At 38.8% G+C, this 13,691-nt stretch overlaps 1 protein-coding gene across 2 annotated transcripts in view; it reads left to right on the forward strand.

Moving 5' to 3' along the window:
- Positions 1-504: 504 nt before the first annotated feature.
- The window catches only part of LOC149817252 (mitogen-activated protein kinase kinase kinase 3-like), a 55,461-nt gene continuing 42,274 nt past the window's right edge, over positions 505-13,691 (forward strand). The window contains exons 1-4 of one of the 2 annotated variants that reach the window (XM_089987981.1): positions 505-892; positions 4,141-4,767; positions 5,703-5,790; positions 5,936-5,998. In XM_089987981.1, coding sequence (XP_089844107.1) covers positions 531-892; positions 4,141-4,767; positions 5,703-5,790; positions 5,936-5,998 — 1,140 coding nt within the window. In that variant the 5' untranslated portion in view covers positions 505-530. The remainder of the gene's footprint in view (positions 893-4,140; positions 4,768-5,702; positions 5,791-5,935; positions 5,999-13,691) is intronic. The other variant, XM_089987982.1, reaches the window with a different exon arrangement.

Raw genomic sequence — 13,691 nt, forward strand, 5'->3', positions numbered from 1 at the left:
GTATGGTTTCGGGTTTGAACCTGGGTCTAATCGGGTCTACTGTAAGAGAAATCATACTCAGATCTGATAAGAACTATATAAATCAGACCCAGACCATACCCGATAAAATAATATTTTTTATCATGTTTACATTGAAAAATTGTTGGTCTTAATCGAAACTCAGGTCGGGCCCGGCTCTGGTATAAATTTTCACATATTAATCTGTCCTTCAGGTCCGGACCCGGGTCTTTTTATTTGTCACCATACCCGGACCTTATAGGGTTTGGTCCGGGTTGGGTCTTGATAAACCAGACCCGTTGACATCCCTACTCGCGACATTTACCACGGTTTGGTATTATTGTAAAAATTCGATAAGCACACGGGTGAAATAGTCATTACGTCGTATACACCAAAAGCTCCTCCTCTCCCCGCTTTACTCACTCGGTAGACACAACCCCTCTCTCTCTCTCTCTCTCTCTCTCTCTATATATATATATATATATATATATATATGGGAGCATCGGAAGGGTGTTACAGATAGCTAGGGCATCATGCCGGCATGGTGGACGAGATCTTCTTCACCAAAGGAGGCGAAGAAGAAGAAGAAGGGGCCCGATTCCGCCAAGAGCAGGCGCAACTCCGGCCTCGAAAACCCTAGTCCTAGTTACGTTCACGTTCCTCCGGTCGCCGTCCCGGTCTCTTCCGTTCAAAATTCGGCGGGGCCGAGAGATCTCGGCTCGAATTCCGGCCCTGCGTCCGGTTTCTTGTCCGAATCCGGGAAGCCGGCGGGCCGGACGCACCCGCTACCTCCACCGGCGTCGCTCTTTGCAGCGGATCCGGTCGCCTCTGTGTCCTCGATCTCGAGCGAGAGCTCGTCTGGCTCGTGTTCGGATTCAGTGTTTCCATTTTTCAGGTGCTTAGTTGTGGCTGATCTTGTGCATATTTGCGCATACTTTTGTGATAAATTGAAAAAATCAGAAGTTTTCCGTTTGAATTGATCTAGGTTCGAATTGGGACAGAATTTTGTGGTTTTCTTGGACTGTTGTTACGAGAGTTATATGAATAATCGATTTTGAGTTGTTCTGGGGGTGATTTTGAGTGAAATTCTGACGCTTCAAAACAAAAGCTAAGTAGCTTCCGTTATTTTTCCATATGATTACGAAAATTGGGAGAAATTCGGGGTTTAGTTGATGTAGGTTTCTAATGAAATTTATGCATATAATACATTTTTTTATTATTCTTGAATTTTCAGTGAATTTCAATGCTTCGTAATGAGTCGAGTGTTTTTGTGTTTTCTATAGTTATTTTTTTAGCGTCCGAGTGAGAATTTTCTAGTGTAAAATTGTTAATCTTTTTGTCGTGTGATTTGCGTAATTACTTGTCATTCTCTTTTGGATGACCTGTTTTAAAAAGTTTTGTTTTGGAATATAGGTGAAAGTCGTAGTTTTTTTTTATCGACTGGCCAAATTTTCCGTAGAATGAGATGAGTGAGTTTGCTTAAATTTTCCTTGTTTGAACTGAGTAGAGTTGTGAAGAGTATAGGATTCAAATCATTTTTAGCCTTCTGAGGATGGATTGGTCAGATTCTGCTAAAAAATCCAGACATAAATCCGTCTTCCAATTAGCAAGGAAGAGCTGCCTCTCACTGGAATTGAGGCCCCTTGCATTCCAGACAACGACTTTCATTGGGGAATGGAGGCTATTTTCCTAGCCCGAAGAGTAACACGACCATCATTTATGTGAAGTATGAAATTTTCCATATTGTACTCTGGTGTTGGTCTAGATTTACCTTTTCTTGCTATTTGAGAGATTTGATGGTTGGCTACCATCAAACTTTTAAGGTTGTGGGAATTAGCAATTTTTTTACGTTATCTGTTTTGCAATATTACATAAGTTAAAGAAACATATTTTGTCAACCAATGAATTTTGAGGTTTTTTTGTCAACCGATGAAACTTTGAGAGAGGGTGATTGAGTCTAGGTTGAGGAAGATTGTCATGATATCGGAGAATCAATTTGGTTTTATGCCTGAAAGATCAACTATGGAAGCTATACATCTTCTTAGACAACTTATTGAGAGAAATAGAGAGAGGAACAAATATTTGCATATGGTTTTTATTGATTTGGAGAAGGCATACGATAGAGTACCTAGGGACGTTCTTTGGTGGACAATGATGAAGAAAGGTGTTTCTCTCAAGTACATTAGTATAATTAAGGATATGTATGAAGGAGTAGTAACCAATGTCCGCACTTGTGGAGGGGTGACAACTAATTTTCCTATAACGGTTGGGTTACATCAAGGATCTGCTTTAAGCCCTTTCCTATTTGCTATAGTGATGGATGAGCTTACGAGATCAATTCAAGAAAATGTGCTGTGGTGTATGTTGTTTGCTGATGATATTGTTTTGATTGATGAGTCTAGAGCTGGGGTTAATGCTAAGTTAGAATTATGGAGACAGACATTGGAAGCAAGAGGTTTTAAGTTGAGTAAGAGTAAGACAGAATACATGAAATGTCGGTTTAGTAAGCAACGAAGTAGTGATGGGAGTGTAGTGAAGCTTGGTGAGCAAGAAATACCGGTGGATGATTGTTTCAAATATTCAGGATTTATCATTCAAAAGTATGGAGAAATTGATGGAGATGTAAATCATAGGATAAAGGTTGGGTGAATGAAATTGAAAAATGCAACTGGAGTATTGTGCGATCGTAGAATGCCATTGCGGTTGAAGGGAAAGTTTTATATGACGACTATTAGGCCCGCTTTACTATATGGTACAAAATGTTGGGCTGCCGAGAGACATCATATTCAAAAAATGAGTGTAGCTGAGATGCGTATGCTGAGATGGATGTGTGGAAATACAATAAAAGATAAGATTCAGAACGAGGAGATATATAAGAAGGTAGGTGTTGCACCCATTGAAAATAAGATGAGAGAGAATCGTTTACGGTGGTTTGGACATATTCGGCGAAGGCCTAATGATGCTCCAGTTAGAAGGATGGAGAAATGGGAAAATATATTAGTTAAAAGAGGTCGGGGTAGGCCTAGGAAGACATGGATGGAGGTGATAGGAAAGGATATGAATGCTTTGAACCTCACCGAGGACATGGCATTTGATAGAAATGATTGGAGGAGAAGGATTCATGTGGAAGACCCATAATGATTTTTTTTTTGGTTCATATCGCCGACCCCAATTGTTTTGGGTTGAAGGCGTAGTTGTTGTTGTTGTTGATGAATTTTGAGGTTGCATAATATGCATATGTTTCATGTTTAACAATAACATGACTGTTACATTCTATCAGTTCACAATATGACGTGAGCTTCAAAACACTTCACAAGTTACTAGGCATTTTCCATTAAGGGTGCGTTTGGATACAAGGGAAATGGGAGAAATAGATTTTTAATTACCTACCACCTCAAATTCATTTGTTTGGATTCATTTATTTTCCTGTTAATTAAAATTCTAACTCTCTTAAAATCCCTAATTAGAGGAGGTGGGAACTCTAATTCTGCATCGGGACATCAAAGCTCTTTTTCCTCTCTTCCTTCCCCACCTCTCCTCCTCTCTTCCTCTTTTCCTCCTTCTTATTCCTCTCCCTCTAACCACCATCGTCTGATGGCTGCCCATCACTATAATGAAGCACAACAACCAGCCGGTGCACCTCCCTATTGGCCGTTCTGCGCCCGAATCTGGTGCCGGCATGGTGGCAAGTCGTATCTCCTGCCACACCATAACCCTCTCCCCTCTCTACCGAGTAGGAAAAGAGGGAAGGGGAATAGAGGAAGAGGGAAAAAAGGGAAAACAAGGAAAAAATAGAGGCAAAGGGGGGTGAGAAAAAAAGTAATATTTTTTATAAACATGAGAAAAATAAAAAAAACAATAAGTTAAGAATTTTTGAAAGAATTGATTGAGCACACTCCAGTTATCCAAACAATGGAAATTTAGACATTGAGAATTCTCTTTCATGACTTTTCTTTGGAACGAGAATTCATTTTTTCATGAGAATTCTCTCAAAATATCCAAATGCACCCTAAGATTCTTTATCAATATTGTAATTCATTGTTGAGCATTTTGCAGTCTTGCATTTGGTAAGCTTTCTTATTTTGACTGTTATTTTTACAAAATATTTCTTTCTAACAATAACTTTTCATTCCCTACAAAAAGATCTATAGATGGCTTGGAGAATACAAGAGATACAAGTTCAAAGTATGATCATCAAAGCCAACAGCAATTCACAGAGAACAAACAACTTCTCTCAAACAGACCAGGGTTAGAGCACATAAGACCTCTTAATGGCTTTCACAGTTCAGGATACGGTTCATCATTAGGCAAGAAAAATGACTTATCTTCTTCTCTGAGGGTGGAATCAGATTTATCCTTCACAACTGCTTCAAATGATTGCTTTTCTCCACCTAGAGTTTCTACCGATGCCAAAATCAGTTTGTCACAGAGAAGGCACAATGCAAACCATTCTTTGTCACCTAGTGCAAGCCATTCTTTGGCGCCTAGTCCAAGAGCAAGAAGTCCGGGTCCAGGCTCACGAGTGCAAAGTGTTTCCACATCTCCTTTGCATTCACGTGCAGAGTCACCAAGATCAAGACACGATGACAGCAGATTTCAGTGCCATCCTCTGCCACTTCCTCCAAGTTTTCCTTGCTCTCCCACTTCACCTACACAGCATGGTCCTACTAGTTCTGCAAGGGCTGGTGATTCATGCCTCGAGTCGAAGTGGAAAAAGGGAAGACTGCTTGGAAGAGGAACATTTGGGCATGTTTATGTTGGATTCAATAGGTACTTGTGTTCCCTTTTGATTAACTCCTACTAGACGTCTTTGTGTTGCGACTTTTAATGGAGATATGTAAATTTCTTCTGAATCTGAAATTTTAAGAAAGCACCTCAACATCAGTCTTTGCTGCAATATGGTTGATTCTGGCATTGAGTTGTTGAGATAAGAAGCATGCAATATTTGGCTTCAAAAGGATGACCACAATGTCATTTCAGCAATATGTCCTATTAATTTTCCTTGTCCTGATTGAGGTTGATACCAGATCATGGGGAAGTCTTATGGTTTTAAACTTATATTTAAGTGTACTTCCCTCAATCAAACAACAGGAAGAAGTAAAAAGTTGATCAGCACTCGTCTTATGTCTTTGAAAAATAATTGATCTCCAAGTAAATATAACAGTAGTGCTCATTAGCTTACCTTGCATGGTTGCAAACTAAAAAAAAGTAGTTAAATCCCTGCACATTTTATGTTGAGAATATAAACAAAACCAAGTTTTATGTTAAAAAAAAGGAAAAAAATAAGTTGGTTATTGTTTGCAACCAAGAAGATGAACCAAAGAGAATATCTACCCACCTACCTCTGCCCTTCTCTAATTGTCTATTAATTGTTCATCTGTTTATCAAAATTGTAAGGATATGCAATCTTAATTTTACCTTTCCTAAGTTGAAATTGTGCAACTTTGGTTATTATTTTAAAATTACTGATATTTTTATATTGAAAAAATGCTTATTCTTGTGGACCTTTTGCTTTGTGAATGCTTGTGCATGAGTTAGATATGAATATTCTTGAATAAATCAGGAAAAAACTAAAAATATTCTGACAACCTTAGTTTGTATTTTTCATAAGAAATTATTGCCCCAAAGCATGACAAGATAGTTTCTGTTGTTGATTATGCATTTCTTTGGGTGCTTTATTTGACAAGATGCATTATTTTTGTCAGTGAAAGTGGGAAAATGTGTGCAATAAAAGAAGTCAAAGTAATTTCAGATGATCAGAATTCCAAGGAAAGTCTCAGGCAACTGGCCCAGGTCTTCTCCCAGTTGCTAGCTTTTAAGATAATAAAAATTGAAATTCACATCTAAGACATTCACATTGTTGTTGACTCATTGGTATTTTTAAGATCTAAATAAAATTTAAGCAGGGGGATTCTAATGTCTTTTGGTTGTGTTCCAGGAAATATCATTGCTTAGTCAACTCTCTCATCCAAATATCGTGCAGTATTATGGCAGTGAGATGGTATTAAGAATCAATCTTATTCATTCCTGTGCTTTTATTTTTAATGGCTGGAAGCTTGATGGTTAAATGCCACTCAATTTGCTGAAATTGGAACTTCAAATTTTTTCCTTGTTTATTAAAGTTCATTTCAGGATTCAGACTAATATTTTACCTCCACTTGTTTGGGATGCAAGCCTTGATAAGTTTATGCCAAACTTAATCTTGTTGATTTTTTATAGGGATGTAAATGGGTCAGATTTGGTTCTCGTGTAGGTATTACTGAATCTGACCTAATTGGATATTGCTTTATCAGATTCAAATTTAGATTTAGGGTTTGATATTGTGTTTGATCAGATTTGGATGTAAGACTGCATATTGAATCTGAATCTGATTATCTAATCGAATATTATATGTTCTAATGAATCTGACTAAGCAGATTCAGATTCAGTTGGATATCAGACCCAAGTCTGATCCATTGACATCCCTAATTATTTGCATTATCTGTATATGATTTTATGAAAAGTACTGGCAACCTGCAGTTTCCATGTTGGACATATCTTCATCTTTACCTACCAAAGAAGCTTCACACTTTGCAGATACCTTCCTTTGCTTCATTTCTCCCTTATATTTGACCATTTTTATTACGAAGTGAGGTTTAGATTGTGATTTCAATGTTTCATTTGTTTAGCTTTAGCTCCTATTACTTTTTTTAAATTGTTATGATTTTCCTTTGATCGATGGAACTGCGGTTAGGTAATGAATAATTAAATGTCATCTTAGCTTTAATTTATTTCTATAAGGGGTACATTAGTTGTTATTTTCCATATTTGGTATTTAGTAATTCCTCTTTAGGCATGTTCTGATGCTTCTCTAGTATGACTTTGGATATTGTATTTAATGCATTTTCTTATTCAAGTCCATGAAAATAGTTGTTGATAAACCATCTCCTGTTGGTAGGTCATTTTATCCAGATTGTGTTGACTGATTGTATTGGGTTTATTGGGTATACCTTCATGGCTAGGTTTACCCTTTCAATAAGCACAGGAGGGGTCATGGGATGGTGCTCTATTCCGATATGTCACTCTCTTTTCCTTCTCCCCTTCCTGTTCTCTTTTCTTCTTATCAAAAGCCCTAGCAGACCGGTGTTGTAGCTCTTAGATAACACCTAATCATGATCTTTTTTCTTCAACTTCCTTATAGGCTTAGGGGCCAGTGTTTCTAGGGTCACATGAGTCACAGATCACAGTTTGTCAGGCGCCTAGAGGGCCCCATGAAAGAATATAGCAATCCCCAACAAGGATTGTTTCTTCAATACTCACAAAGAGGATTCACAAATCAAAAGCATTCACAAAAGAGCTCAAGCTCATACATAATACCCAAAAAAGGGTATACATAAAATGAAAAATAATATTTCATAAATTCGGGAGAGAACTCCCACAACAAAAGATAATTTACAAGGGGAAATAATCCCCATATTTATAGAGGAAATGAGAGGAGCCTCAAGGGAGTCGTCGGACTCCCAACGGCTCCCTTGGGGCTGCACCTTTTTGACTTGGTCAAAAAGGCCTTTTTGACTAGTAAAAAGGTGAAGCCTATGTATGTCCTAAAATAGGGATTTTAGTTAGTTCTAGTTGGGTTTTAACTAGAACTAATCAAACTAAAAACTAACTAGAAAAAAAAGAAAAAATATTACAAGGAATTACATGAGCTGTCTATGAGATTACATATTTTAACACTCTCCCTCAAACTTATGGTTGGATAACCGAAAGTTTGCCTAAGAGAAAGTGAAATCTAGGAGCAGCAAGAGGCTTGGTGAAGAAATCAACCAACTTGTTGAATATAGGTGGTTTTTAAGTTAAGTCCTTTTATATTAGAGGTTTTTTGAAATTCTGTTTTTATATTGGGCTTAGATGTAATTATTCCTTTTTGCCTCTCTCTATTTAATAGTAGAGAGAAGCCCTAAGAAAAAGTTAACGAGTCTTATTTTCTACAGCCGTCCCTCTCTCTCTCTCTCCCTTTCTCTCCTCTCTCTCTCTCTCTCTCTTTCTCTTCCTCTCTCCTCCTAGGGTTCGGTGCATCTCTGCCATTCTCGAACATGGTATCAAAGCCAACGATCTCAGGAACGTGATAGATCGTGATCTCCTCTGCAATCGATCTACACCAACAAAAAAAAATTTATATTGGAACCAAGTGTGTATTAATTTTTTTTTTGTGAGATCTGATGACAGATCTGGTCCAGATCTGTTATCAGATCTAAGGAGCATCGTGGGAGTGTGTTCGGCAGCCGTACCCCCTTTCTCTTGAGTTCCATCTGCCGTGATTTCTGGGTGTGGCAGCCGATAACATATGTCTTTCTGTGTGGCTATTTGTGATCGAGACATGCTGTGGCTGGGATTTGTTTACGCTATTTGGGATAGAGATGTGCTGCTGCTGTGATTTGTTTATTGTGTCCCTGTCGTGATTTTTTTTGGCATCCTGTTTTTAGCTGTCGTGATTTCCAGCATAAGCGAATATGGTTTCAGCAACTGCTGTCGTGATTTCAGCATCTCGTGATACCGTGATTCCTGCTGGGTATATTTTCATGCTGTCGTGATGTTTGTCTGCTGTCGTGATGTTTTTCTTTGCTGTGAAAGACGCATATTAGTTTCGGTATCAGACATGCTGTCTTGAATTTTTTTTTCTCAGAAGTTCTGTCGTGGAAACAACAAGATTGTTTCTTTGCTGTGTTGGAAAATATCTGCTGTGTTGGAAAATATCATGCTTATGTGAAATTTTTTATTATTGTCGAGAGATTCTGTGTTGAGTATAGATGCTGGAAATGCTGGTCGTCGGTTCTGGCTGATGCGTGATCGTCACATACGCTATTGTATGTGCTGCTTGAAGCCTGTCAAGATTGTATATCTGTTGTGGCTGCTGGGTTTATAAAACCTGCTATTCAAGTGGGTAAATTTGATTTGTTTTGGCTGAAATAGAATTAAATATTCAGTATGGGTGAAACATCGAAATGTGATTCCAAAATTGAGCATATTGGAGAGTATAAGGCTTTTGCCAATCCCTTCTCGTACGGCTCTTCTGTAAGGTTGAATGAAACTAACTATGCCAGGTGGTCCAGAACGTTTATGATGTCGGTGTCTGGACATCGTAGAAAACATATTTTGTTGGAAGATGAACCCAATGAAAAGGTGGGAAAATACGTTACTTGGGATGAAGATAATGACATTGTTATGTCATGGATCATGAATAGTGTCGAAACCCATATTGCAAATGGTTTAATTTACTATAATACAGCCAAACAGATGTGGGACAATCTTCGTGATACATATTCACAAGAGACTAATGTGAGTCGTATCCTGCAAGTCGAACAGGAGATATATAATTTACAGCAGGGGGATCAGACCTTGGCCCAGTACTATGCATCAGTAAAAGTTGCGTTTGAAAGGCTCAATGCTCACATGCCTCTCTGTTGTTCGAAGCAGAAGGATCATCAAGAACAAACTATGGTTGCTCGGTTTCTTACAGGCTTATCTTCAGAATTCTCTGTTGCAAAAGTCCAAATGCTGACTGGATCAGATGTTCCTACTCTTGCTGATGTATACAATCGTTTGAGTAGACTTGCGGTTTCTCTTCCACAATCTCAGCCTGTGACTCAGTCATCTGCTCTAGTTGTCTCATCTGGTTATGGGCGTGGAAATCTTTAGAATATCAGAGGACGTGGTCGTGGACGAGGTATTGGAGGCAGAGGAAAGCTTCAATGTACTTTTTATTGGAAAATCTGGACATTTAGAAGATCGTTGCTGGGATAAGCATGGCCGGCCAACCTCCTCTTCATCAAAGTCATATGCTTCTAAAGCAAATGTTACTACTCACGAGGCAACAAAGGTACATGAAAATATCTCCACAAGTGACAGTAGTATCACTCTCAGTCGTGCTGAATATGATGAGTTGATAACTCTTCGTCCTTTGAGTTCTACCCCTCTTGTAGCTGGTGTTGCCTATTCAACCGGAAATCATCTTCATCCGACTGATAGTAAGTGGATTATTGACTCTGGTGCATCCAGACATTTATGTGGGAATTCAAGTGTTTTTTCAGATATAAAGGATATTAATGCTCATCGAGGAGTCTCATTAGCTGATGGGAGTTCCTCCCTGGTTGTTGGTCAGGGAAATATTTCTATATCCTCCTCATTACAGTTGAAAAATGTTCTTTATGCTCCAAACTTTCCTCAAAGTTTACTCTCTGTTAGTTGCCTTATAAGAGAACAAAACTGTAGAGTAATATTTGATTCGGTGGGTTGTCATTTTCAGGATTTGTTGACGGGGAAGAAGATTGGTGGAGGCTATGAAGAAAATGGAGTTTACTACCTACATCATCCAATGGGTAATGTTCATGCTGCAGTGAAACACTCATTCAGTCTGGTTCAGTGGCATCGTCGTCTTGATCATCCTTCATTGTCAAAGCTTCGTTCGGTCTTTCCTCAAATTCCTTCCACCACATCATTTCAGTGTGAAGCATGTCAGTTGGGAAAACATCATCGAAGTTTGTTCCCTTCAAGTCAGAGTCAGTCTAGTAATAAAGTTTTTGAACTTCTTCATGCAGATGTATGGGGTCCTAGTAAGATTCCTACTAGGACTCAGTGTCGTTACTATCTTGTTATTGTTGATGATTTCTCTAAGTTGTCATGGGTGTTTTTAATAAGGAACGATCTGAAGTTCCAAGTATTATCAAATCCTTAATTCTTGAAATAAAAACTCAGTTTGAATCTATTGTCAAGATTGTTCGCACTGATAATGCTCTCGAGTTTAAATCAAAAAGTCTGTTACAATTTTACCAAGATCATGGCATCCAACCCCAAACTTCCTGTGCCTATTCATCTCAACAAAATGGGGTGGCTGAGTGAAAACATCGACACCTGCTTGATGTTGCCAGGACCATTATGATTCAAACCAATGTTCCTGCGTTATACTGGGGTGATGCGATTACCACTGCTTGTTATCTGATCAACCGCATGCCTTCGTCTTCTGTGGGTGATCTAATTCCATTAGATATCCTAAAACCCAATACCCCACTCTTCTCCTTCTCGCCCAAAATATTTGGATGTGATTGTTTTGTACACAAATTTGGCTCTGACCATGATAAATTAGCCGCTCAAGCTACAAAATGCATATTTATAGGTTATCCAAAAAACCAAAAGGGATATTGATGTTATGATCCTATTTCTCGTCGAGAGTATGTCAGTGTGGATGTATCTTTCTTGGAATCCACTCCATATTACTCTAGTACCAGTTCCCCACTGCAGGATGATCTAGCTGAGTCTTTTCCATTACCTATACCCCCTTTTCTTTTGGAATTCGTGCCCTGATTACCGAACCAAACTTCATCCTCTTCCAGATTTCATAATCCTCTCTTGGTATATGTGCGTAGAGCTCCACCTCCTCAAGTGCCTTCATCTTCTTCTTCCCCTGAGGTAAGTTCTACTGACAATAGTGATCTTCATGATGATGATAACAGGCCTATTGCTCTACGAAAGGGGACACGACAATGTACCTTATATCCCATATCTCACTTTGTCTCTGATGCAAGAATTGGAAATCAGATGAGGTCTTTTATTTCATCTTTATCTGCTGAAACTATTCCCCTGAACTATCAACAGGCAGAGCTTGATCATCGCTGGAAGATGGCTATGCAAGAAGAAATGGATGCTTTAGTATCTCAGCATACATGAGATCTAGTTGATCCCCCAGCAGATGCTGACATTGTTGGATGTAAATAGGTATATACAATCAAGTACAAATCTGATGGCTCTATTGAAAGGTACAAGGCCAGATTAGTAGCAAAAGGGTATACTCAGACATATGGTATTGATTTCTTTGAAACCTTTTCTCCTGTTGCACGGATGGGTACCATTCGTCTTGTTCTCTCAGTAGCTGTTCAGCATGGTTGGAGCTTGTACCAATTAGATGTGAAAAATGCATTTCTATATGGGGATCTATCTGAGACCGTTTACATGCAACAACCTCCAGGATTTGAGGTTGAGGGGAGTGTCAGAAGGTATGTAGATTGAGAAAGGCGATTTATGGCTTGAAACAAAGTCCTCGTGCATGGTTTCAAAAGTTGTTTTAAGTGATGTCACACTTTGGCTTTAATAGGTTAGCAACAGATCATACACTATTTATAAAGAAAACTAGCTCTGGCATAGTTGTTATGGTGGTATATGTGGATGACATCATTCTTACAGGAGATGATGTGAAAGCTATTGAAGCCACAAAGGCTCATCTTCAAAAACACTTTGTTACAAAAGACCTTGGTTCACTCAGGTATTTTCTGGGTATAGAAGTTGCCAGTAAACTCCGCCTGTGTATAACTGTTTAGTTATACACTGCCGGTCCCAAGCCCGGATAAAGGAGGAGGGTTGCGGTAGGCCTGTGACAGCCAGCATAAAAATTTAGTCATACCCTATGAATATGAATCAATATGAGAATTTCGTTGGGGCGTTCCCTACTGAGCGACGCGCTGTACTCTATAGGCCCGGAGGCAGTGATAAATGGGCAAGGGTTGCTAGGTCGTCGCCCGGAAGCGACGCGTCACACCGGCGCCCGAGTGTGGTGTCAAATAGGCAAGGGTTCCCTCACTTTGTTGGACGGGTGGGGGTAAAGAAGTTAGTCCAAGACCATAAAATTAGGTTAGCCACTTGGAATATAGGATCTTTAACTGGTAAGTTGGTAGAGTTAGTAGATGTTATGTGTAGGAGAAAGATTGATATTTTATGTCTACAAGAGACCAAATGGGTAGGTGAGAAAGCAAAAGTGATAGAACCTTGGGGATATAAGATTTGGTATACAGGAATAAATAGGAATAAGAATGGAGTAGGGATTGTTATGAGTCGTGAGTTTATAGATAATGTAGTTGAGGTCCGTATGAAGGGTGATAAGATTTTACTTATTAAATTAGTATTAGGTATGAATATTATTAATATTATTAGTGTTTATGCACCTCAAGTAGGTTTAGATGATTCCATTAAGCGTCAATTTTGGGAAGATTTAGATGGAGTAGTACAAGGGATATCTTATGGAGAAAGGCTTTTCATCGGCGGTGACCTTAATGGGCATGTAGGCATTAGTAGGGATGGATTTGAGAGTATCCATGGAGGCTATGGTATAGGAGAAAGAAACGAAAGTGGAGAAAAGATTTTAGATTTTGGTTTGTCCTATGATATGATCTTAGCAAACACTTGGTTTAGGAAGAGGGAGTCTCACCTTGTAACATTTAAAAGTAGGGTTAATACGAGTCAGATAGATTTTTTCCTACTTAGAAAGAGAGATAGAGGTTGTTGCATCGATTGTAAGGTTATACCGGGAGAAAGTGTAGCTACACAACATAGAGTCTTAATTTTAGATCTTAGAATTAGACAATACCGCAAAAGGGATAGACATATGATAGATCCTAGAATTAAGTGGTGGGCACTGAAAGAAGCTAAACAAGGAATGTTTGTAGAGCGGGTAGTTAAGGAAGTTGATTGGTGTCTCGAGGAGGATTCAGAATCTATGTGGAATAAGATAGCGGGTGGCATGAGAAAGGTGGCTAAGGAGGTATTGTGTGAGTCTAAAGGCGGTGCACCACTAGGTAAGGATACATCGTGGTGGAACAAGGATGTCAAATTAGCTATTAAGGTTAAAAGAGAGTGTTATAGAAATCTAAGTAAAAATCGTGATAATG

This window comes from Nuphar pumila, chromosome 14, assembly GCF_984573655.1.
Source record: "Nuphar pumila chromosome 14, dmNupPumi1.hap1.1, whole genome shotgun sequence".
NCBI classification, from domain to species: Eukaryota; Viridiplantae; Streptophyta; class Magnoliopsida; order Nymphaeales; family Nymphaeaceae; genus Nuphar; species Nuphar pumila.